The sequence below is a fragment of the Paroedura picta genome, chromosome 18 (genome assembly GCF_049243985.1).
Source record: "Paroedura picta isolate Pp20150507F chromosome 18, Ppicta_v3.0, whole genome shotgun sequence".
Classification (NCBI taxonomy): domain Eukaryota; kingdom Metazoa; phylum Chordata; class Lepidosauria; order Squamata; family Gekkonidae; genus Paroedura; species Paroedura picta.
The window spans coordinates 10,689,038-10,715,226 of record NC_135386.1 but is presented as its reverse complement, the minus strand read 5'-3'; the positions used below and the strand labels follow the sequence as shown (position 1 = coordinate 10,715,226).

The following is a 26,189-nucleotide window of genomic DNA, read 5'->3' as shown; positions in this document are numbered from 1 at the left end:
GGCTTGCATTTGCCTTCCATTTCCTCTCCCCGCAACAGACACCCTGTGAAATGGGTGAGGCTGAGAGAGCCCTGATATCACTGCTTGGTCAAAACAGCTTTTGTCAGTGCCGTGGCGAGCCCAAGGTCACCCAGCTGGCTGCACGTGGGGGAGTGCAGAATTGAACCCGGCATGCCAGACTAGAAGCCCACATCAAACCACTACACCAAACTACACCAAATGTTGGTGATAATTTTGCAATTTTAGGATGTAAGGATTGATGAGCCTGGGGGGGAGGGGATTGCCTCTCTACCTGTAAAGCCAAAAGGCACTTCCCCCATTAAGATCCAACCATCTACAAGAAAAGCAGCACAATAATAGACCTCCTGGATGAAACTAAAGATCTACGGAGATAGCATCCTGTTTCCCGCAGGGGCCAGCCAGAGATCGGGAGAACATCATGGGAAACCTTCTCTTATTTGTTTTTCTACCTACCTTTGATGGGAAGACTCCCTGGAGTCCTCCAGCCTCCCACCAGCCACTGGAGCCCTGGCCAAGCACTCCTTTGCAAGGAGTAGCAAGGTGGGGCAAGGTCCTTTGTAGCTGCCTTATTTGGGGGCTCTTTTTCTACCGCTGACACTCAGGTAGCCTGTCTTTGGACAAGGAGGCTCTAGAGCAGGGGTAGTCAACCTGTGGTCCTCCAGATGTTTCATGGACTACAGTTCCCATAAGCCCCTGCCAGCTAACGCTTGGCAGGGGCTCATGGGAATTGTAGTCCACGAACATCTGGAGGACCACAGGTTGACTACCCCTGCTCTAGAGGGCACCGGTGGCTTCTCACAGTGGTCGAAAGAGAGCAGACGAGCGTTGGTGGAGCTCAGTCGTGGCGGGGGGAAAGGGGGCTTTGCGGCTGTCCCGCTATCCGGGCTTTGTTCTGCATCGCTCTTCCCGGTCCTTCCGTCTGCCCAGCGGCTGCCTGGTAGCCGGAGAAGGGGTCGCGCAGCTGGAGGCCGTACTCCCCAGAAGCCCTGCCGGAGAGGTCCTCGGCTGCTGACGTCTTCCAGCTGATGCAGGGCCGGCTCTACGGCCGCACGATCAGACGCGGCGGCAGCAGCAGCAGCCAGAGCCGTCCCGAGCAGCCCGCAGCGAGCTCTCCGCGCCGGTCGCCGCAAGGACGGGCGGGCCCCTGGACGCCTTTCCCCCTCCAGGCCCCCCAGCCCCGCCGCTGGCCTTCTTGCCGAGTGACGCCGGGCACCATGCGGGGGGGACGTGGCTGCAGCGGGGGGCGGCTTCCTCCGCTCTTACGCCTGGTCTCCCCCAACTCCTGGCTGCAGCAGCATCCGTGGATCTGCTGAGAGACACGCAGGGAAGCCAAATCCACCCCCCCAAAACCCCCCCCCCCAAAAAAAAACAAAGCAGGGACCTTTTCAGTTTCCCTTGCGAAAGGCAACTTCCAGGTAAGAAGCGCTCCCCGCGGTTTAAAAGGATCGGGAATGGCTTGCATCCAGCCTGGGGGGACGGGGCGGGGTCTCCTCCTTTCTTCATTGGGGAGGGCAGCACTCTGTTTTTAAGGTGGGCGAGGACAGGTGGGAAGGTGAGAAAGCTCTCCAGATGCGGGGTGGGATTTGGCTCGGCTTCATTTGTCGGGGGGGGGGGGGGGAGGAGAGGTGCATCTCTGAAATTCTCCACCACACCATCCTCCAGAAAGGCACCAGCATCAAATTCTATTTTGCAAAAGGTCCCTCTAAGGCTGATTTTGGGAATTGTTCTTTTGTTCTTTACCTGGCAGTGTACCCAGACCGGGTATTTCTTGAGAGACTTTTCAAGCTGCACTGAATATATTTGGGGAGGGAGGTGTCACTTGACCCTGATTTATAACAACAACAACAACAACAATTGGTCTCCTTTCGCCCAGAAGCATTGAAGGACAGGCCTTCTCCCCCCACTCCAACTAAGCAACAGAACAAGACAAAATTGCAATAACTCTTTTTACAGCGATATTTTGCAGCCTCCTGGACTTCCAAAACATCCCTAGCAGATATGATTGGTTGACAGGCAAATGCAGGAGAAATCAGTCCTGTATCTCCTCCCTCCTTCCGTTGGCAGTACTAGAATGACAGGCGGGGCGTTTATTTCAGACTACAACACAACCCGGCTGCAGAAATGGAGTGCATCAGATGAGAAACTTTCTTGGAGAATAATTCTGGTTCTAAGGATGCGATGAATAGCAGTAGTTTATTAATCTCAGTGTTGTTTTGCAAGGGGGGGGATCCTTTTTGCCAGTAGCAAACGCTATTCAAACTTGGGCAGAAAGGCAACTGACAGGGGAACCTTAATGTGGGCTTTAATACATTCTCCTTGGATGGAACGTGTTTAATTGTCTATGGGGTGCAGCTGATGTGCTGTGCAAGGTAAGCGGGTGTGACCTTTCCCCTGTAGGAAACTCCTGGTTTTTGTAGTTTCTGCCTTATCTCCAGAAAAGGGGCATATAAGACTCTCTGTTAAAAACTCGGTTTTCTTTGGTTTTGATGAATGAAGCTTCTCAAGCGTTCTGTCATTGATTTCTACCTCCTGTCCCACACTGGTTTGAGAAGGAGTGAGCAAAAATCACATTCTCTAAACACCTTGCCAGCAGACTCTCTCATACCTGCCCCCAGTTGCTCAAATCACCAGCCAGGGGCCTAGCGTATCAGTATGAGCCAGGCTGCTTGGAAGCAAAACACCACACACTCCATTTTGAAAAACGATAGGAAGGGGAGGGAAATATTAAATTGGGTTAGGCATGCTTACTCTTATTACATTGATCTGAATGGGGCATACCTCTAGTTCTGGCTTTCTCAACCAAGTTTTTGTGAAAGCCTGGGGGTTCTTGCCATAGGTTGCCTAGGGAGTTGGTGAGCTCCCCCTCACTGGCAGTCTTCAAGCAAAGGCTGGATACACACTTTTCTTGGATGCTTTAGGATGTTTTGGGCTGATCCTGCGTTGAGCAGGGGGTTGGACTAGATGGCCTGTGTGGCCCCTTCCAACTCTATGATTCTATATACATATACATATACATATTGTTATTGTTGTTATGTGCGAAGTCGTGTCCGACCCATCGCGACCCCATGGACAATGATCCTCCAGGCCTTCCTGTCCTCTACCATTCCCCGGAGTCCATTTACATATACATATACATTTACATTTACATTTACATTTACATTTACATATACATATACATATACATATACATATACATATACATATACATATACATATACATATACATATACATATACATATTAAACTTGTTAAACATTTATTGGGTGATATGACCATATATGGACATATTGACCCCCTCATGGCCAATAACAGGCCTAGAGGGGCTGGGAGGGGGAGGGGCCCCAGGTGGGCGTGTCCACAGCTCTGCTTCCCTACCATATTCTGCACGATCACGCCACTTCTGGGTTTCTCGAAGAATGAAGAATGTTCCAGGGGTTTCTCAACAGCAAAAAATTGGAGAAAGGCTGCTCTAGTTGAATATTTCTAGTTACTGTTTTTCAGAACAACAGAGATTTGTGGCCCATGAAAGCCTAGCAGATTCACAGTTCAATTCCTATGCATGGTTATAGCAGTCTAATCTCATCTAGGGGTTGGGGGGGGGTTTAAGGGTTCTGCCATCTTGCTTTGCTGTTTCTTTTGTGTTGTATGGATGCTGTGATAGTCCATTTTAGCGGGGGTTTTAATGGGTTTTAACAGGTTTTTAGCTGGATTTTGTAAACCGCCATGAGCCTTTGGGAGTGGCAGTCAATCAATTGAAGAAAGAAAGAAATCTTTATACAGCTTTCGTTGTATTCATATTTGGCTAAGGGCTAAGTGGGCGAGGCCCCTCACCTGGACAGACAGCAGTTCTAGCCAATCGGGTGAGGGCACAATCTAGGCCCCCACCAGGACAGGCCAGAAAGCGACGGGGAAGTGTTAGGACACCGTGAGTTCAGAAGGAGGCCTTCCCCTCAGGCCTAGAAGCCACTGGGAGGGGGAGGAAGCCTTCCCACCGGGCCCAGAAACACCGCACCTGGGGGCAATGCCGCCTCTATATGTCTGATGGGCGACCGTGGCTTTGAATCTAGCAAATAAATAAAATAACACAACATAAAATAACATAAAATAAAATTAATTGTTTACTAGTAGAATAGCTGCTTTGCACGCAGAAGGTCTTGGGTCTCAAAAAGGATCCCATGACATGAATGACCTTAGCTCGAGACCCTGTAGAATAGATCCACTGGTAGTCAAAATGGACGATACTGTGTTACACCAGTGATTGAACTTCATATATGGCAGCTTCATGGGTTCAGAGAGGAAAAGACACAAACAGAGACACCAAAAGAGGGACTTTATGTAGAATCGACAGCCTAAGGACATGGGGGGCTCCCCCTCACTGGCTGTCTTCAGGTACCAGCTGGACAGACTTATCCTGGATGCTTTAGACCGGGGTAGTCAAACTGCGGCCCTCCAGATGTCCATGGACTACAATTCCCAGGAGCCCCTGCCAGCATTCGCGAATGCTGGCAGGGGCTCCTGGGAATTGTAGTCCATGGACATCTGGAGGGCCGCAGTTTGACTACCCCTGCTTTAGACTGACCCTGCATTGATCAGAGGGTTGGACTAGATGGCCTGTTTAGCCCCTTCCAACTCTATGATTCTATGACTTTTGGTCTAGCTGTTTTCACCAGCCCTCTGCACCTTTGCGTCTGTGTGTCTGTATATTTTTGTGGACTGTCAGTCCAATATGGTCTTGTAAACGTGACAGTCAAGATGCTGTAGGGATCCTGTTTTCTGACCTTTAAGCATTTGTGTCAGTGGAATTTTTAATCCTGTCTGTAACAGTACCAGGGTTTTCACTTGACTATCCTGACATGCTTGAATTAATAATGTCTGCTCATGGAACGCTTTTCTATTGTCGTTTCTCTGTTTGGATTTGATTATATTGCAGCTCTGAAATTCTGTAATAAAACCTTAAACCTTCCAACCACCAGTCCCAAGTTCTGTAGATGGGATGAATTGTACCTATTGGCTAAATTTTCTTTTACTTGCATGCATCCTATATAGGAAGTGGTCTGTCTACTGGTCAAATATCAATCAAGTTTTTTTTTTCAATTTTAATTTTAATGCATTCATGTTATACAGAACATCAGTAAAGATACTTTAAGCATTAACAGATGTGATACTTATCAAATCAAATTGCTTCAGGGAAACAAACCCACCTATTAAAATCACAGTAACTGAGCAATGCTTGGTGCTCCTGTAGAGCAGGGGTAGGCAACCTGTGGTCCTCCAGATGTTCATGGACTACAATTCCCATGAGCGTTTGCTGGCAGGGGCTCATGGGAATTGCAGTCCATGAACATCTGGAGGACCACAGGTTGACTACCCCTGCTGTAGAGTTTCAAGAGGTGACTAGAGGTGGTTTGCCATTGCGGGCTTCTCCATAGCAACCTCAGACTTCACACCCAAATACTAACCAAGGATAACCCTGCTTAACTTCTGAGATTCGATAAAATCAAGCTAGGATTGGTCATCCAGGTTAGGGCTTAAAGCAAGTTTAAAAGACAATAAGCCTGTTTGTGAGCATCTGCAATTATAAAAGGTGGGAGATATTTTGCTCTGCATTCGTCCCTTTCTTCCTCACCAGGAGCAATGCACAAAGAGATGGGGTATAAATAGTTTAAATAATTCAGGGAGCCTGCAGCCCTCCCACGTCTCACCCTGGCTAACAAATCACACCTCAAAGAAACAAGGTGAGCTGCTAACTGCAGTGTGACATCCTTTAGACCATAGTCAATTCATCAAAGATTGATCAACAATTAAAAGCCATAATTTGACTTGCACCATTAACAATTGCAAGACAATATGAGCAATTATGAACCTTTATTTGACCTGCGGGTCAACCCTTCTATATAGTGGCACAATTTTTGATGCTAAGGATTCTTTGGGTGGTATTTATGATAGGAGCTAGAGCAGCAAAACTATCACACTGCCAAGCAGAGCTGTGGTATGGGGAAGATATAAAATGTGCCCTTCTGTTTCTGTAGTTGAAATGCAAGACTCAAAGTTTGTTTTCCCTACCATGGCACAGGCAATAGAGCAAGGGTAGTCAAACTGCGGCCCTCCAGATGTCCATGGACTACAATTCCCAGGAGCCCCTGCCAGCGAATGCTGGCAGGGGGCTCCTGGGAATTGTAGTCCATGGACATCTGGAGGGCCGCAGTTTGACTACCCCTGCAATAGAGGATGCTCAAGATTCACTTGGTAGATTGATCTGTGGTAAGCCCATAGGTCATTCAGAAGATTCCGGTTGTTAACTGTATGTATGCTTACATGCCAGTAAAATCGCTCTATTCCATCAGATTAATTGGGCCTCTTGTGGCCCAGGGTGGTAAGGCAGCAGAAATGCTGTCTGAAGCTGTCTGCCCATGAGGCTGGGAGTTCAATCCCAGCAGCCGGCTCAAGGTCGACTCAGCCTTCCATCCTTCTGAGGTCGGTGAAATGAGTACCCAGCTTGCTGCTGGGGGGTAAACGGTAATGACTGGGGAAGGAACTGGCAAACCACCCCGTATTGAGTCTGCCGTGAAAACACTAGAGGGCATCACACCAAGGGTCAGACAAGACACGGTGCTTGCACAGGGGATACCTTTAACTTTACTGAGATAAGCAGGGCCCAGCACTGAAGTAACTTCTGCATGATAGCTCTTCAGGAGGCAGATCTCTTTTCAGATATAAAACGTTAGCCTTAAAATGTTTCCTTTTAAGATGATGTGAAACAGATAAGGGTTCTGTGATGTAAGGTTCTGCAAACTTTTGAGCTCTCAAGGAGCTCATGTATTCTCAACTGTATTTTTTTTTTAATTTCTGTGCAAATAATGAGAGGGTAACGTCTTTTGCATATCTATTATTAAAGGGCAAGGTTCAGCTTAGTCCTAGCAGCCTCTTTTGGAGCCCCTTAAATATTGTAGAGGGGGAATCATTAGACCAGATGTGCCTGTCTGAGTCTCTCAAAGTTTGTTCTCTCCCAGCAACACTCCAAGGCTTCAGGGAGAAGTCTTTTATGTCACTTGCTTCCTCGTCCTCTTAACAGAATTGCCAGGGCTTGTAAAGTGAGACCTATATCACTTAGCCATAGCCCCCGGCCTAAGTTTGAGGCATCTGTTGCTATTTATTCTGCTGCTCTGGCTATTCACGATCCGCGCCCGGTGTATCTGAGGGACCCCATCTCTGAAGACATCCCCCAAAGATGTTATGCTCAACCAGTTCCAGGTAGGTGGTCCCTGGCCTGAGAGAGGTTCACCTGGCCCTGGCCCCTACCTGGTAGAATGAGCTCCCAAAGGAAACATGGGCTCTGTCAGAACTTACCCAGTTCTGCAGGGCCCGCAAGCTCTTCCACCAGGCATTTGGTTGAGGCTGGGTTGCCAGCAACATCTAAGACCCCCCCACACACACACACCAAAAGCAGAGGATAGGACCCACAGTAATGTATTTAATACAGGGGTAGTCAACCTGTGGTCCTCCAGATGGCCATGGACTACAATTCCCATGAGCCTCTGCCAGCGTTTGCTGGCAGTGGCTCATGGGAATTGTAGTCCATGGACATCTGGAAGACCACAGGTTGACTACCCCTGATTTAATCTACGTGCATACAGTAGTTTATCGCTGGGGGGGGGGCAGGGAGAGGGAGCTGCAGCCCGGTGGTTGGGGACCACTGATGTAGAGGATGGAGCAGAGTTGTTCTCTCTTGCTCTGGAGGGACGGACCAGAACCAATGGGGTGAAATTTATTGCAAAATAAATTCCATCTAAACATCCGGAAGAAGTTCCTGACAGTTAGAGCGGTTTCTCAGTGGAAGAAGCTTCCTCGGGAGGTGGTGGGTTCTCCATCTTTGGAAATATTTAAATAGAGGCTGGATCGCCATCTGACAGAGACGCTGATTCTGTGAAGGTTCAAGGGGGTGGCAGGTTACAGTGGATGAGTGATAGGGTTGTGAGTGTTTTGCATAATCCTGGGGGCTGGACTAGATGACCCAGGAGATCCATTCCATCTCTGTTATTCTATGATTCTATCATTTGGCTTGATGACCTCATCAGGTAATGAGATCTGATGGCATACTTTCATCATTCTGTTTATTTATGATCCCTGATTAGCTGAGATAGCCTCAGCAAGAAGCCCTTGTATTTTTTTGAAAGATGCCGTAGCCTCAGCTTGGCAAATGAAGCAGTGGTGAACAGCTGGTGAAAAAGTAACCAAACAAGGTTTCATTATGTGTGTCCCCTGGAAACACCACTTTCTATCCTGAGCATTTTTGTGGGGTGTTATGTTGATACACTTTACAAAAATCTTTCAGTATGTTATACCCACTTTTACTGTTATCAATAAGTTTAATATCCATTGTGTAACACTGGGTGAAGTTCAATAGAATTCTGCACCAAGTGTTGTCGACCAGAGGCAAATGAAATAAGAATTTTCAAACATTCAGGACGAGGAAATGTTATAGTAATAGGTAATATCTTGAATTTTCAAATGGAAATATAAGGGTAGGTGCTCTGTGGCAGGGGCTCTCTCTTGCTTTGTTCCCTCAGCTAAATCTCTTTCCCCTACTCCAACTAATTTTCCTATCATAGAATCATAGAGTTGGAAGGGGCCATAGAGGCCATCTAGTCCAACCCCCTACTCAATGCAGGATCAGCCCAAAGCATCCTAAAGCGTCCAAGAAAAGTGTGTATCCAACCTTTGCTTGAAGACTGCCAGTGAGGGGGAGCTCACCACCTCCTTAGGCAGCCTATTCCACTGCTGAACTACTCTGACTGTTAAATTTTGTTTCCTGATATCTAACCTAGATCGTTGTACTTGTAGTTTAAACCCATTACTGCGTGTCCTCTCCTCTGCAGCCAATGGTAACAGCATCCTGCCCTCCTCTAAGTGACAACCTTTCAGATACTTAAAGAGGGCTATCATGTCCCCTCGCAATCTCCTTTTCTCCAGGCGATCACACTGACTTGTGGGCTGAGCAGAATCTGGCATCTGCTTGTTAACCCAGTGACTGGAATAGTGGAACAATCTCTTGCCGATGCTCCAGTTTGTGTTTCTTGGTAGTGTTCTAGTGTGACAATGAGATAAAACATTTGGACTGGCGTGAAGAAGATGTAAGTTCATCTTGCCCAATATTGGTGAATCTGACAGGCAGTAAGTCACCATGATCTCAGTGCTTTCCCAACACCAGACCTTTCTTAACCAGAGATGCCGGAAACTGAAATAGGATCTTCTTGAGACGATCGTCATAGGATCGTGAGAGTAGTTCAACAGTGGAATAGGCTGCCTAAGGAGGTGGTGAGCTCCCCCTCACTGGCAGTCTTCAAGCAAAGGTTGGATACACACTTTTCTTGGATGCTTTAGGATGCTTAGGGCTGATCCTGCGCTGAGCAGGGGGTTGGACTAGATGGCCTGTATGGCCCCTTCCAACTCTATGGTTCTATGATTCTATGACTCTATGAGTGCAAAACATGGACTCTACCTTGCCCCTCCCCACTGATTTTATGTTGGTATATTTAAGAAAAATGACAATCAGTGCTTTAGTTCACATATTTTAGGAAACTTATGATAAATAAACTCTGTTTTCTGCCCTGTGTTGAATTAGCTCTAGAGCAAAATATTCTGGACGAACTACAAAAATTGATGTTCATCAGCCATGGAGGCCAGTCAAGACTCTTCGCTGTTCCTGGTGAACATTTTGGAGGAACTTGATACCAAGCAAAACACCGTTTCCTATCAGGATCTCTGCAAATCGTTGTGTGCAAGGTTCGATTTGTCTCAGCTGGCCAAACTGAGGAGTGTGCTCTTCTACACCGCCTGTCTGGATCCTAATTTCCCTGCCACTTTATTCAAAGACAAAATGAAATGCACCGTAAACAACCATCAATCAAAAAAGATCATGGTTGCGGCAGACATTGTGACAATCTTCAACCTCATCCAGATGAATGGGGGCGTGGCCAAGGAAAAACTTCCTGTGGTCCAAGAGAAGGTGAGGAAGAAAGAATCAGTAGATTCCTGCCGGTCCGACTCAGAAGGCTGCAATGTGGTGGATTGTGTGCCTAATTGTGAATTGAGAGACAGAGAATTTAGCAGAGGATACTCAGACAGGAAGGCGTCCAAATGTAGGAAAGGGGACTGCAAAGACTGCCCACAATTTGTGCCCACATCAGAACCGAATTTTTTGCTTGGGGTCAATAAGGAAATGAAAGGGCGAGCAGCATCCCTCGATAGGTTGCAAGCACTGGCCTCCTATAATCTCTCCAGCTCTACCCCTTGTGAAATGCAGAGCACGTATTTCCCCATGAACATCGAGACAGAATCCATCTCAGACCAGGACTCATTGCCTATCAAGGACACATGCATTTCAAACGACGAACTCTTTGTGATGCAGTCCTGCATGCAGAAAAGAAACATATTCAAGGAAGACTTCCACAATCTCTTAACTATTTCTCCAAACTTGGGATCGCCTACAAGCAAAGCAGAAGATGAACGTCTAGAACGCCCAAGCAGGAAGGAGGCTTCCAAGCAGGCCTTCTTCAATCACAGTTTTGAAATGCCGTACAGCAGCCAATATCTGAACCCAATTTATTCCCCTGTTCCAGACAAAAGACGAGTCAAACATGAAAGTTTAGACGACCTCCAAGCATCTACTTATTTTGGCCCAACAACCATCCTTGGGTCGCAAGATACCAAAAGGTGGTTAGGAAAACCAAACAAACAAACTCCGTGGCCAACCAAGAGCTGGAGCCTAAATACCGAAGAAACCCCTGATTTTGAAAGATCCTTTTTGAACAGGAAATCATCAGAAGAGAAACCCTGTTTCTTTCCGGTTTGTGACCAAGGGTCAAACATCAAGACTGCCAACTTCATAGCCACTGAGAGGCACCAACCTTATCGTGGCTCAAAGGATCAACAGCCAATGTTGCCACCCAACTATGCTGTGAAACCAAACGGACATAAACCCAAAGACATCCCTTCCATCGTAGAAATGGAACAGCACGAACCCATCAAAAAGTTTAAAGATAAAAGCGTTAACTGCACCTCTGCTCAGCTTTTTAGCAGTGAGAAAACCAACAGCATTGGAACACAGACCGACCAACATGGGTTGGAACACAAAAAATGTAGTTCGAATCAGAACAAATATGGGGAACGGCATTCTCCCAAGCGATCGGATGATGACTCTGAAATTGTGAGTGATGACATCAGTGACATCTTCAGGTTTCTGGATGACATGAGCGTCTGTGGGTCTTCTGGAGTGATGCAGTCCTCTTGCTACAACAGCACCGGCTCCCTCTCTCAGATACACAAATCTGACTGCGAAAGCTCGCCCGAACACCACATAGCAAAAATCTCCAGTGTGAATTCCAGTAACAAGCTGAACAAGATTTCTCCACTGGAGAGCTGCAGTACGGCAGATGATGAACTGAAAACCAGTGTTTGCAAGCTGGTGCTGAGGATCGGGGAAATAGAAAAGAAACTTGAGTCTCTGTCAAGTGTCAGGGATGAAATTTCCCAAGTCTTGGGGAAGCTGAACAAGCTGGATCAGAAGATTCAGCAGCCAGAGAAAGTCAGCGTCCAGCTTGATCTTAATTCCCTAACGAGTGAGGTCCAGTCAGAGGAGAGTACCTCCCCACGAATGTTTTCACGTCATAATTCTTCACATGGGAGTAAATTGGACAACAATCCAGACTGGTGCTGCTCGGATGCCAGCGGCAGCAATAGCGAAAGCCTTCGGGTGAAAGCCTTAAAAAAAAGCTTGTTCACGAGGAGGTCCTCTCGATCACTGACGGAAGAAAACAGCGCCACCGAATCCAAGATAGCGAGCATTTCGAACTCTCCGAGAGACTGGAGGTCGATCACTTACACCAACCAAGCTGAGATCACAGAGGAAGAGATGAAAGATCCAGGTGGGAGCGAAAACAAGGACTGGCATCGGAAATCCAAAGAGGTACTTCTTTTCTTTAATAACCGATTTGGAATTTGGTTGGAAGTAGGATTCCTGTGATGAACGACAAAATTTGAGTCCAAGAGCACCCTTAAGATGAGCCTCTTGTGGCGCAGGGTGGTAAGGCAGCAGACATGCAGTCTGAAAGCTCTGCCCATGAGGCTGGGAGTTCAATCCCAGCAGCTGGCTCAAGGTTGACTCAGCCTTCCATCCTTCCGAGGTCGGTAAAATGAGTACCCAGCTTGCTGGGGGGTAAACGGTAATGACTGGGGAAGGCACTGGCAAACCACCCCGTATAGAGTCTGGCATGAAAACGCTAGAGGGCGTCACCCCAAGGGTCAGACATGATCCGGTGCTTGCACAGGGGATACATTTACCTTTAGCACCTTTAAGATCAAGAAAGGTTTATTCAAGGCGTGAGCTTTTGAGTGCATGCACTCTTCCTCAGACAGTGGAACAGGATCATAAGAGTGTAGATATAAGGAAAAAGTAAATCAGTAGCAAATCAGTAAACTATGTCATAACATCCAAATTATGCAGCATGAGAATTCTTTGCTAAAAATGCTAATCAGTTCTTTGGGTTCAGTTGTCGTTCACAAAAACATTGGAGAAATAAAAATAGAATCATAGAATCCTAGAGTTGGAAGGGGCCATACAGGCCATCTAGTCCAACCCCCTGCTCAACGCAGGATCAGCCCAAAGCATCCTAAAGCAATACCTGAAAATATCAAGGTTAGTAATTAATGGCAGACACTTTCCCAATTGTGAAAAGAGATAATTAAAAGAGACTAGCCAGCAATTCACATTTGACCTCCTTCTCATCTATCTCATACGCCAGGGGTAGTCAAACTGCGGCCCTCCAGATGTCCATGCACTACAATTCCCAGGAGCCCCCTGCCAGCATTCGAATGCTGCGAATGCTGCGAATGCTGGCAGGGGGCTCCTGGGAATTGTAGTCCATGGACATCTGGAGGGCCCCTGTCATACACTCTTATAAGCGTCCTATGAGATGCTCTTGACATTCGTCACAAGTCTGCCCCCAACCTTGCTCTAGCTGTCTCAGCGCCCACTTCTTTTTGTGCAGTGGTTTACCAAGGTGCTAGCCAGGAGTGAGAGGAGACGGCATCAGGCTGATGGCGGCTGACATCTGGCTATGCTAGTTGTCAACCATCTTATCTGTCACTGGAAGGCTTCAGAGACCATGGAGCATTTAGGAATCTTTCTGGATCCTAAGTTTCCATGGCCAGGCATAAACCCTCCACGCTCTCAATCAGATCCCACTCAAGTCCTGAGATCATTGGTGTGGGGAGTGTCCTGAAGGAGGACTCCTGCTGATCTACGATGGCCACCTCCCCTCAGTCCCGAGGTCCCAGTCATGCACTCCAGTTTAACCTCATGCTCTGCAAAAGATTGTTGTAGAGTTGAGATTGTTGGTTCTGGAATTACACAGCATCAGTGTCAGAGATGGGTTATATCCCTTGGCTTCACTCCATGTTTCTTGGGATGGTTCAGAGATTAGAAAGGCAGCAAGTTCGTCCCTATTTTGAGCGGGTCCAGAGAGCCCAGGAGCATCTGCTGTTTGAACCTTGTGACGGAACCAGCCTGCTTGTCCCTTGCAGGCCCAGCTCCGTCCTTGTCCACCTCCTGTTCTGGCTGGTTGCCAAGTGGGTGGCAAAACAAAATCTTTGGGTAACTGCTTGCCACCACTTGGCTAAAGTACAGGGTTGCAGCTGGGAGAGCCAGGACTGGGAGAGCCACACTTGTGAGGCCTTGCCTCTGTGGTCTCCCACAGTCCCAGCACCTGAGCACTGTGGGGGATAAGATACTGCAAGGGTTCACCCCTCTGGGTCTTCCCTTTGCACTTCCGCTAGCGTTTCTGAGTCAGGGGAGCACTACATGGATCAGAGAACCGTGGCCCACTTCCATTATATAAAAGATGTATTAAAAAGCAAATTAAAAAGCACGGAGTTAAGCAAAAGAGACAAAAGAAACTGGATGAAATGCAATCATTCTGTCCCTATGTTAAACAAACCGTATCTGGTGTTAAGTACAGGGCAGGCTCCTTTGCTTAAAGGGGTTCCAGAGTTTCATTGCATCGCTCACATGTCCAAGATGGCTGCTCTCCCAAGAGCAAGCTCCTTCCCTGATTATCAGCAGGCGAACAACCTAGAACCAAAAGCCAAAACGACCCCTCCTTCCTGTGGTCAGGATCAGAGATACTATCCCGTCCGCTCCCACAGAAAGCTCCTCACCTAGGAATTCTGGGAAGAGGAATCTCTCCCACTATCCACTCGGGTACCTGCTTCCTGGCCAGGTCAATGGACATGTGAAAGGGAAGGTGAACAGGGGAATAGCAGCCCCTCCCTCTCTCTCCCCAGCCCAGAGGGAAAAACTGTCCTTTTGAAATAGCAATGGGGCATCTTGTTCCCCTTCTATTGTCAAATCTCCTTCCACTGCCATATCTGCTGTACTCCCAAATGCTTGGGATCCCCAATCCCCCAAGGCCTCCCTCTTTTATCTTCACCTTGTCCATCTTGTTGTTTTTATCTTCTCCCCTTTCATTTTTGATTTCCGTCTACCTGGGATCAGTCCACATACTAGTTCCTATAATTTTTCCAATTTACAATTTAAGTTCTTCTCATGCCCTAATCCTTCCTGTATTTTACATACTCTGACTTCCTACTTTCTCATTCTTTCTTGCTCCTCTCTCTATTCCTATGTCTTCCTCCTCTCTTCTGTTTCCTCCCTGCTCTAGCATTCTAACTATACCCTTTCAACTTCAACCTCCATCTCTAATTTACCCTCCTTTTGTCTCCTCTCTTCTCCAGTTAACTCTGTTCTGTATCTAGTTCCCTAATTTCTGATTCCCCTATCATTTCCTAATCAAACCTGGTTGGGGTTTGATTTCCCAAACCTCCACATGAAGTCTTCTAGATCAGGGGTAGTCAACCTGTGGTCCTCCAGATGTCCATGGACTACAAATCCCATGAGCCCCTGCCAGCAATGGCTGGCAGGGGCTCATGGGAATTGTAGTCCATGGACATCTGGAGGACCACAGGTTGACTACCCCTGTTCCAGATGACCTTGAGCCAAGCACAATTTCCCTTTAAACTCTCTCAAGCCAATCTACCTGTCAATGTGACCATCATGGAGAAAAGAAGGGAAGGCTATCGGAAGCAACTTTGAGACAGGATACAGGGTTTAAAAGTCCTTAATTTTAATTCTTTCTTATCGGCTTTGTCTTCCAAGCCATTTTGCCAAGATGGAGATCATTAGTTATTACACCCATTATTATCCTCCTTGCAGACCTATTAGACTGTGCAGCATGCCAGAATGTGTCAAATAAATCCACTGACAAGAGTTAGATAAAATGAATTTGAACTGCAATGGCTCATTCACACTTGAGATGATACAGGATGATCTTGATAGGCTCAAGAAGTGGGCTTAACTGAATAAAATGAAGTTCAATAGGGACAAATGTAAAGTTCTGCATTTAGGGAGGAGAAACCATATATACCAATATAGGATGGGGGAGACTTGTCTTGGCAGTAGCATGTGCAAAAAGGATCTAGGAGTCTTAGTAGACCATACATTGAACATGAGTCAGCAGTGTGACTCAGTGGCTAAAAAGGCAAATGGGATTTTGGGCTGTATCAAATGGAGTATCGTGTCCAGATCATGGGAGGTGATGGTACCGTTTACTCTGCTCTGGTTCAGCCTCAATTGGAGTACTGTGTTCAGTTTTGGGCATCCCAATTGAAGAGGTATGTAGAGGAACTAGAACGTGTCTAGAGGAGGGCAACAAAGATGGTGAGGGGTTTGGAGACCAAGACGTATGAAGAAAGGTTGGGGGGGCTTGTTCTGTTTAGCCTAGAGAGGAGAAGACTGAGAGGGGATCTGATAACCATCTTCAAGTATTTAAAAGGGTACCATATAGAGGATGGAGCAGATTTGTTCTCTCTTGCCCCAGAGGGGCAGACCAGAACGAATGGGATGAAATTAATTCAAAAGAAATTCCATCTAAACATCTGGAAGAAGTTCCTGACAGTTAGAGTGGTTTCTCAGTGGAACAGGCTTCCTTGGGAGGTGGTGGTTCTCCATTTTTGAAAACAGAGGCTGGATAGCCATATGACAGAGAGGCTGATTCTGAGAAGGTTCAAGGGGGTGGCAGGTGACAGTAGATGAGCGATTGGGATGTGAGAGTCCTGCATAGTGCAGGGGGTTGGACTAGATGGTCCATGAGGTCCCTTCCAACTCTATTATTATATGAATCCAGGGCAGCCTGGATTCACACCTGTGAGTCACCCTTTGAAACTCTTCTCATCGTGTGGACACATTTGTGAGAACTGGCTCTCTGAAAGCTGCCTTCCTTCTCCAAACCTTCTTGACTCTTCTTGCAGGCCGACCAGCCGTATGAGGTTCTACAACCACACAGACATCCCAAACCATCCAAAGATACATTCTTGATCGAGCAGGTCTTCAGCCCCCATCCTTACCCCACATCGCTCAAGTCGCACATGAAGAACAACCCTCTCTATACGGACATGCGGCTGACCGAACTCGCTGAAGTGAAAAGAGCACAACCATCGTGGACCATCGAGGAATATACCAGGAATGCAGGCGAGAAGGGGAAACTTGCAGCTTTGGATCTACAAGTGAGTGGCATTAATTTCCAGCTCTGGTGACATGTGTAAGTGGCATCTGGGAAGAAATACAGAGCATTTCCGCACACGCAATATGTTACTAGATGTTGGCGGCTTTTAGAGCCCCCATCTCATGAGTCACCAACATCCCCAGGCTATCTAGCACAGGGGTAGTCAACCTGTGGTCCTCCATATGTTCATGGACTACAATTCCCACGAGCCCCTGCTAGCAGATGCTGGCAGGAGCTTGTGGGAATTGTAGTCCATGGACATCTGGAGGACCACAGGTTGACTACCCCTGGTCTACCAGACAGGCTGAAATTCAGCCAGTTCTAAAGCGTAATGCGGTAAATCCAGGAAAGTGGATTTGCTACCCTCTAACATGCGTCCCACTGGGGAGCAAGCAGCGATGAGGCCATATGGATGGAGAAGTGCGCTGTAGTCTCTTGAGCATTGTCCCGCCTGTTAACCTCTGCTAAATGTCCCTTCTGCATTCAACAGGTTAAGCCCCCAAAGGGGGTGGGATGGGTAGGTGGCACACTGAGGGTTTGTCTCTTCCGAAACACAATGAAGACACAGTGAGGGGAATACATGTAAAGTTTATTTAGTGATTAAGAAAGGGGTACAGACTTGCAATTAAAATCACTTCGAAACAACAATTCAAAAGAAATTCATTGCTGAATTCTGATGACACTTCAATACAAGTCTAACATACAGCCCCACAGTGAATATATGCCTATAGATACGTGTTAGCAAAACTTTACTTATCCCAGTTGAAATGATTCCCCACACAATCAGGCAGATGCAACCTCCATCCCTCACAACCCAACTCCCCCTAATCACCCAAATATCTATACAGCTTAGCAGCAACTTCATGATTCATATTTACCTATCCCTTAGGATCCAGTGTGGGCCTCAAGGCCAGAGGAAAGTAGGAGAAACTCCAGAAGTTCTGAAAACTCTCCCAAACTCTCTTTTAAACCTTGCCCATATTGGACCAACACCTAAGCACATTGTCTAAAACAGCACCTGCTCAGCTGTTTTCTCATCAGTAAACCAATCAAAAACTCACACATCCCACGATGCTGATCTCAGGTACCTTCCCCATTTGGCAAGGAAAGTCCCCATTTGTCCATATATGGTCAACTTCCCCTTCCTCCTGGTTACCTAACCATTGACCCAAACCACAAAAACCCCCAAAAGTTCATCCCAGTTCTATCTCACATCTGGCACACCATCAAGTTTTGGACTAACTTCTCTAATTCTTCACATAGCCCTTCCGAACCTACGTATATCTGTGTACATAAGTGTGAATATGTGAATGAATGAAATATTAAACCTATAACTGAATGTATATTTCTATAATCTTCATAAAAGATCGCCTGACCTCTTCATCGTGCCAAAAAGCAGATGCATTGCTCAGCAAGCTGACATTGAACAAATGTCATATAGTGACTACAGTCCAGTTAATTAATGATCCATTCTGCCCTCAACTCCCTTCCAAATATTTAATATCAATTACAGAGATGCTACGATGTCTCTGCTGTTATTTTCCTCTCATTCAGCCAACCCCTGCTATCTCAAGATAGCCAAACCCCCCTCTGTCCTCCACCAGGAGGTCAGGGTGACATCTCTCCGTAAAAAGCAATTTTAAAGCCAAGTCAAATGAAAGATGCAGACCCCAGGCTTCCGTTAGAACTGACAAGTTCCAAAGGAGACCAGGTCCTCCAGCCAGAACTGACAATAAGCCTTAGCAAATAATGCCCATTACATGTGCTCATCTGTGCGCCCTTGCACCCCCGCCCTCCCCTCTCCATTTCCTGCCCACTGCTTCCAAGCAAGGGAGGCAGATTCCCACCCCTGCAATAGTTCAGCTGCCATCTGTAAGGTGGTCCAGTGGCTGCCAGTGGCTGCCAAGCTCCAGTGGCTGCCAAGCTGACAAACCCTCATCCCTTCTGCTCCTCTTCTCTCCCCACACCCCGCCGTGCTGGGGCCTCCCCCGCATGCACGCACGCACGCTCACCCTGTGATAGGGAATGTGGTGCCTTCCCTTCAGCAAAAGACACTTCCCCATGAGGAGGTGGCAGCTTGGGCCAAGGTGAGTGGGGAAGGGAAGGGTTGAGCAGCAGGGGGCGGACCAGCAGAGGGGTGGGGGACAAGAGGAGCAGCCACGGTTAATTAGTCTGGTCTGTTAATTGGTCTGTTTAGCCTGGAGAGGAGACGACTGAGAGGGGATCGGATAACCATCTTCAAGTATTTAAAAGGGTGCCATATGGAGGACGGAGCAGAATTGTTCTCTCTGGCCCCAGAGGGACGGACCAGAACCAATGGGATGAAATTAATTCAAAAGAAATTCCATCTAAACATCCAGAAGAAGTTCCTGACCATTAGAGCGGTTTCTCAGTGGCACAGGCTTCCTCGGGAGGTGGTGGGTTCTCCATCTTTGGAAATGTTTAAACAGAGGCTGGATAGCCATCTGATGGAGAAGCTGATTCTGTGGAGGTTCAAGGGGGTGGCAGGTTACAGTAGATGAGCGATAGGGATGTGAGTGTCCTGCATAGTGCAGGGGGTTGGACTAGATGACCCATGAGGTCCCCTCCAACTCTATGATTCTATGATTTCATGAGAATTTTTAATGGCAGCCTGTTGTTCACAGGAGATACCTCCTTCCTGGCCAGGTCAATTTACATGTGAAGGGGAAGCTGAAGACTCACTCCCCCAGCCCAGAGGAACAAAAAACCTGTCCTTTTGCAATAGCAAGAGGGCATTTCGGCACACAGCCTAAAATCCCATTTGCCTTTTAAACTACCGAATCACACTGCTGACTCACGTCCAGTGTCTGGTCTACTAAGACCCACAGATCCTTTTCACGCATACTACTGCCAAGACAACTCTCATCTATCCTATAGTGATGCATATGATTTTTCCCTACCTAAACGAAGAATTTTACATTTATCACTACTGAAATTCATTTTAGCCCAGTTTTCTAACCTGTCAAGATCATGATTCTGTCTTCTGGTATGTTTGCTACCCCTCCAAGTTCAGTGTCATCTGCAAATTTAAGAAGTACTTCCTCTATTCCTTTATCCAAATAAATACTTTGGACAATACAGGGCCCAGGACAGATCCCTGAGGCACTCTACTTGTCACTCCTCTCCAAAAAGATGATGAACCGTTTACAAGCATCCTTTGGGTGCTATCTGTCAACCAATCCATGCTGCATTTTACCAACTTGTCAATAACAATATCATGTGGAACCTTATCAAAAGTGTTACTGAAATCAAGGTAAACTATGTCCACAGCATTCCCCTGGTCTAGCAAGGTTGTAACTTTCTTTAAAAAAAAGAGAGGAGGCTAGTCTGACATGACTTGTTCTTGAGGATGCCAGGCTGATTCTTAGTAAACACAGCCATCCGCTCTAGCTGCTCAAGGACTGACTATTTTATGATTTATTCTAAAATTCTGCCTGCTATAGACATGAAGCTGACGGGTCGGTAGTTACTCCTTTTTCTCATTCTTAAAGATGGGGACAACATTTGTCCGCCTCCAATATTCTTGCACTTCACCTGTTTTCCAAGAATTGTCAGAAATAATGGAGAGGGGCTCAGAAATTACATCTTTTAGTACCCTTGATTTAAGGAGGCTTCTAATGAAAATGTATGCATCTTGGTTTTTATGCAGATTGTTTTTACCAGCTGATTGGGAAGAATAGCTATGTACACGCCCACCCAGGGCCCCTCCCCTCTCATCCCTCCAGGTCCATCATTGGCCAGGGGAGGGGCGGATCAACATGACCATATATAGTCATATCACCCAAGAAATGTTTATGAAATGTTAAATATATTTTGAAAATTAATTAATTAAAATTAATTAATTAATTAAGGGTTTCCCATTCGGGAAACCCTTCTAGAACCATCAGGAAACCCCAGGGTTTCACAAAACTCTGGTTGAGAAAACCTGTTTAACAGTATCCGAATGGAGTCCGAAGATCTCCCAGAAATACTACTGATTAAATCTCCTAGAGAAAATGGAAACTCATATTCAGTTTCTCCAAACTCAATCTCCAGGAATTTCCTAATCTGGAGTTGGCAACTTTCATGATTTAGGCCTTCTACCACATTGCCATGAAGTCCTGAGGTCCGGAGATATAGAGGTGGATATCATCAGCAGTTTGCTGACAACCTCTTATTGTATTTTATTTTTTCATCCTGCAAGAGAGCTATAATTAGGCCTTCAGTCCAGCCAGAGTTCAACCTTTAGCATGCTTAACAGCTTCATCCTAAACTAAGGTGACCAGATTTTAACATTGGTAAACCGGGACACCATTGACCGGGGGAGTTCTTGATTAAAAATTTGGTCTATATGGAACAACAAAAAGTTTCATAGAACACATAGAATACAAAAATAGTATTGTAACATATATATATATATATTTAATTTCAACATAAGTACAATTTGCCAGGTACCCTCAGGTGTCCCTCCAAAAGCGGGACAATCTGGTCACCTTATCCTAAACGGAGTTATGGATCCAGACTTTCATTTGGAAATTGCATGTATTCTGGTTTGACTCTATTATTTACAAAAAATGATGAAGGATTTCCTTTATTTCAGACTCAAGAATCTTTGAATCCCAACAATCTGGAATACTGGATGGAAGACATCTATACCCCAGGCTACGATTCATTATTGAAACGTAAAGAAGCTGAATTTAGAAGAGCAAAAGCTTGCAAAATAGCAGCACTGATTGCTGCGGCGGCTTGTACTGTTATCCTCGTAATTGTTGTCCCTATATGTACTATGAAATCCTGAATTCAAGAAGGGATGAAGGTATCATAGAATCATAGAGTTGGAAGGGGTCATGCAGGCCATCTAGTCCAACCCCCTGCTCAACGCAGGATCAGCCCTAAGCATCCTAAAGCATCCAAGAAAAGTGTGTATCCAACCTTTGCTTGAAAACTGCCAGTGAGGGGGAGCTCATGACCTCCTTAGGCAGCCTATTCCACTGCTGAACTACTCTGACTGTGGAAATTTTTTTTCCTGATATCTAGCCTAGATCGTTGTACTTGAAGTTTAAATCCATTACTGAGTGTCCTTTCCTCTGCAGCCAACGGAAACAGCATCCTGCCCTCCTCCAAGTGACAACCTTTCAAATACTTAAAGAGGGCTATCATGTCCCCTCTCAACCTCCTTTTCTCCAGGCTGATCATTCCCAAGTCCCTCAACCTATCTTCATAGGGCTTGGTCCCTTGTATATAATATTATCCCAGACTTGTATGTAATATTACTTCAGATATGTCACTATTTTAATGTCTTTTCAGCAAAACAGTAACAATCGGTTGGGAAGGATATGATAAAAGATCCCACATGTAATAAACCTTGGGGGAGCATTTCTTTAGAAAGGTGCTAATTGAAACTAGTAAAGTAGTCAACAGACTTTATCAGTGGTTTGGTTTCCTTTGGAATCTTTTATTTCCTTTCAAGGGAGACAAAATACTTCACCAAATTGGAAAGGACTAAGAAATTTCTCCCCGCAGAAATTTTATACTAAAATTAAACAGTTTTGCTGGGACTGAGAAAGATATATTTTGTTACGGAGCTGGAAAGAAAGAAATCTCCAAAAATGTGGAAAAGCCGGAATGTATTGGATTTTGGTCATGTTTCTTTGTTTTCTGGTTTGAAAGCAGACTGAGTTGCCACGGGATATATGTGTTCCTACATACAAAATCAATAAGGGCTCATTCAAAGTCTTCCTTGGTTGTTTCTGAGCACTTAGGTGGAGTATCATCTGCTGCAAGCCTCCCCCCCCTCCCAAAAAAGAGAGTCTTATTGAAAAAGCAATTCCTGTAGGATAGGGGTGGCCACACTGTGGCTCTTCAGTTGTCCATGGTCTACAATTACCATGAGCCCCTGCCAATTGGCCACGCTGGCAGAGGCTTATGGTAACTGTAGTCCATGGACATCTGGAAAGCCATAGTGTGGCCACCCCTGCTGTAGTAGGATTTCAGTTGCTTATGTTAATACATGCAACTCCCCCCTACACATCCCAAAACAGTGAGTTGGTTACTTTACTGATGCCAATACGGCTGTTTTTTTAAATAGTTTCTCTTGCTCTGTTCCAACCACACAAAGATAAGATGACCTACATTTTGTGCCTTATGGAATGTTGAACAGAATTTGGTTTATCATTTCTAACTAGATCTCCTGTCACTCCCAGATTTGCTGAGACTATAAAACGTTCCTTCTTCATGAATTAGTTTCTTCTTTTTTAAGCATACATTTTTTAAGCATACTGTGAACAAACAGGTATTTTGGAAACACCTGAGTCATACAGCCTCGTAGAAGAACCAAGATTAGTGCAATACCCTGTCCAAGCATAAAGTGCATTTTACCTCCCCCCAAAAATGAACTGGGGAAACAGAGGTGTATCGGTGAGCTGTCGCGTTCTAGTTTAGACCAGACAGAAAGATCTCCCAGCAAAGATCAAAATCTGAATATAAGAATTTCAAGACAACAGTGTTTGGTTAATACATTCTTTTGGTAGTCCCTTTATCTGCTGCTTCAGCTGTATGCTGCTTTTCCTTTTGTGCTTTAGTTAACTTCAGTTCAAATAAGAATAGAGAAAGTTAATGAAAAGCAGACGCTACTGTGCCATGGTGAAAGCAGCCCAGCCCAGAGTTGTTTGGCCTTGCACAAACTGGTGAATATGCCCTATCTTCATATCAGAGGATAGTACCATATGTTGCCTTGCATAGAAGAGTTATAGGTGCACAGCGCCTACAATAAGTGGTTTCTTCCCAGTGCTAACCCTATATATAGCTATCAGTACAGTGTAGCTATAAATTCAAGGGTTCATCCCCTTATATCAGTGGTTCTCAACCTGAAGTGTTTTTTAATGAGTGGTTCAGTCAGATTGCCACGAATGTCTGCATAAACAGGGTAGTGGAACAGTAGATGCTCTCTTGTTTCAGTTTGGCCACTCCCACAAAAACACTGTCTCAGTGAGAGGGGGATGTTCTTAGAGCGACCCTCTACCTGAGCTAAGGGCACAACTGAGCAGCCTGCTCAGTAAACGCCCTTCTTTGTTTACTTTTTACTAGGAAGATAAGTGACAGGGACTAGAACATATCTCATTTTAACAGGAGCCAAAAAGGTAGAGCTTTACTTAGGTTCAGTTGACATTGATTGTCCTGTATCTGCTGCTTAACTAATGCTACAGCTTGATCATGAGCTGATTTAGATAGAAAATGTGTGGAGAAGCCCAGATTTTGGATTTCACTCTTAAAAGCCTTAATCCGAGATGACTGGAAGCTCAGGGCAGTGTACAAAATCATGTAACATATACCCAGTTAAAGCAAATAACATTTAAGGTTCAGAATTAAGTTGAATAAATATATCAGGTTAAAAACAGCCGTGATAATTTCCACAGGGTGTCCATAGGTAGGTGGGGCCATTAATAGGTAGCTAGATCGGTGTTAACTTTGCCCCCAACCAAAAGCCTGGCTGAAGAGCTCTGTCTTGCAAGGCCTGCAGAATTGTGCTAACTCTGGCAGAGCCCTGGTCTGCTCTGAGAGTGCATTTCACCCGGTAGGGGCCAGGACGGATAATGTCCTGGCCCTGGTTGAGGCCAGGGACCACCTACTGGTTGGTATTTGAAGAACGGAACATTCTTTTTTGTGTGTGGAGAGGTGGATATTGGTACTTCTCACGCGTTTTTAAAAAGCACAAAGGGGAACAAGTGGGAAACAGGCTACATTTTTGAAGAAAATACTGCCAGTTCACATTCCTTTGTAGGCCTTTCTGTACAGTCTCCGGCAGCGCTGAAAGTATTCTTAGGGCTGCACGGTTTGATGGCAGATCAAACAGATTTATTCCCTCCATGTTGGTGCAGTTTGGAAGACGGGTGCATTGTTGTGATGCCTCGTTTTGGCTTCGTTAGGGTGACATTACCATAGCACTCAGCTTTATGGTGCTGTGTTGGCCTTTCTAAATAGGTTTAGCTTAATCATAGAGCCAGTTCATCTTTTCCACCCATACCAATCCAGTCCAATTCTCGTGGCAAAGCCAAAGGCAACATAAAGATGGCCTCTTTGGTAAGGGAGGGGCTGCAGAACATCAATATCTCCTCCCCTCAAAAAAATTAACAAATACACTTGAGGTGGCCGCCAAAAACTACCATTCTGATATAGATAACTGGGAAGATAATAAAACTGAAGAATTGGATTGGAATCTACCTTCCCACCCTCTGGAGCCCTTTGTTTTCCAACCTCCAGTCCAAACCCTCACTGTTTAGCACCAGCTTATTTTAGTGGCGTCTTTGTCCTCTGCCAGACACTTAAACTTCTTGGGAAGTGTGGAATAAAATTGATCTAGCTCCGTTAACCAGAATAAAATCTCAAAACCCCCTTCCTTTTCTTCTACCCCCCATCTCTTCCCATTCTTCTCATTCATTCTTACCACGGACCACGAACAGGCTCTGCAGAACTGCTAATCGTTCTAAAAGGTGGCTTTGAAATCTTTAAAAGTGACTGTTGTAGACAGCAGACAGCTCCCCAGTTAGGATGCTACAGAGGTAGGATGTGTAGTCCACAAAATCTTTTGTTTTCCTCGGCCTGCAGGTGCATCTTCTCAAGGTTTTGTTTTTGCTGCTTCTACTTCATCCTTTGCTGCATCTACAAGATCTTCTCCCTTTTCCTCTGCAGCTTTCCTTCCCACTAAAGCTCTTGTCAGTAGCCTCCCTGTCCACCTTATTCTCTTGTTCCTGTAGTGGTAGAGAATTGTGTTACTCCTGCAGTTGTAGAAAACCAGCATGGTGTAGCGGCTAAGAGTGATGACCTCTAATCTGGAGAACCAGGTTTGATTCCCCTCTCCTCCCCATGCAGCCAATAGTGTGACTGTGGGCCAGTCACAATTCTTAGCCTCATCTACCTCACAGGGAATTTGTTGTTGGGAGAGGAAGGGAAGGTGATTGTAAGGTGCTTTGAGTCTTCTTCTTCTTCTTCTTCTTCTTCTTCTTCTTCTTCTTCTTCTTCTTCTTCTTCTTCTTCTTCTTCTTCTTCTTCTTCTTCTTCTTCTTCTTCTTCTTCTTCTTCTTCTTCTTCTTCTTTGAGCATTGCAATATAGTTGAAGCTGTGTGCATTAGCTTCTGTATTGACTAGTGTGCCCATTGGCTTTTGAACAGCAGGCTGTTTCAACATTTGACTCTCCCCATCCTGATCATGGTGATCATTGTTGAAGATCATCTTGACACGTGGCAAGATTCAACCAAGGGGCATGTGTTGAGATTCAGGGTAGGTGGATCCTAAAAATTAATTATCCTTTTGTAAATAGAAATATCGGCATCAGTAGCCTGAAATTATATTGTGGTCCAGCTTGTGAACCAGTTACTGAACTGTAACCTACATAATACTGTATAATAGACTTTTATATGGATATAATAGCAATGCAACTGTATATACATTATAGTGAGATTGGAAAACAATGTACGGTAGTATAAATGAAAATATTGATTAATATGTTGGTTTTTTTTCTTTTTGTATTTATGCCTTATAAATAAACTGTTATAT

At 45.6% G+C, this 26,189-nt stretch overlaps 1 protein-coding gene across 1 annotated transcript; it reads left to right on the top strand.

The window, feature by feature from the left end:
- The first annotated feature begins 939 nt into the window (after positions 1–939).
- MINAR1 (membrane integral NOTCH2 associated receptor 1) lies at positions 940–26,189 on the top strand. Its single transcript, XM_077317730.1, has 4 exons — positions 940–1,436; positions 9,644–11,986; positions 16,384–16,638; positions 21,238–26,189. Exons 2-4 carry the CDS (start codon positions 9,695–9,697, stop codon positions 21,433–21,435), a joined length of 2,745 nt encoding a protein of 914 aa, XP_077173845.1. The 5' UTR covers positions 940–1,436; positions 9,644–9,694; the 3' UTR covers positions 21,436–26,189.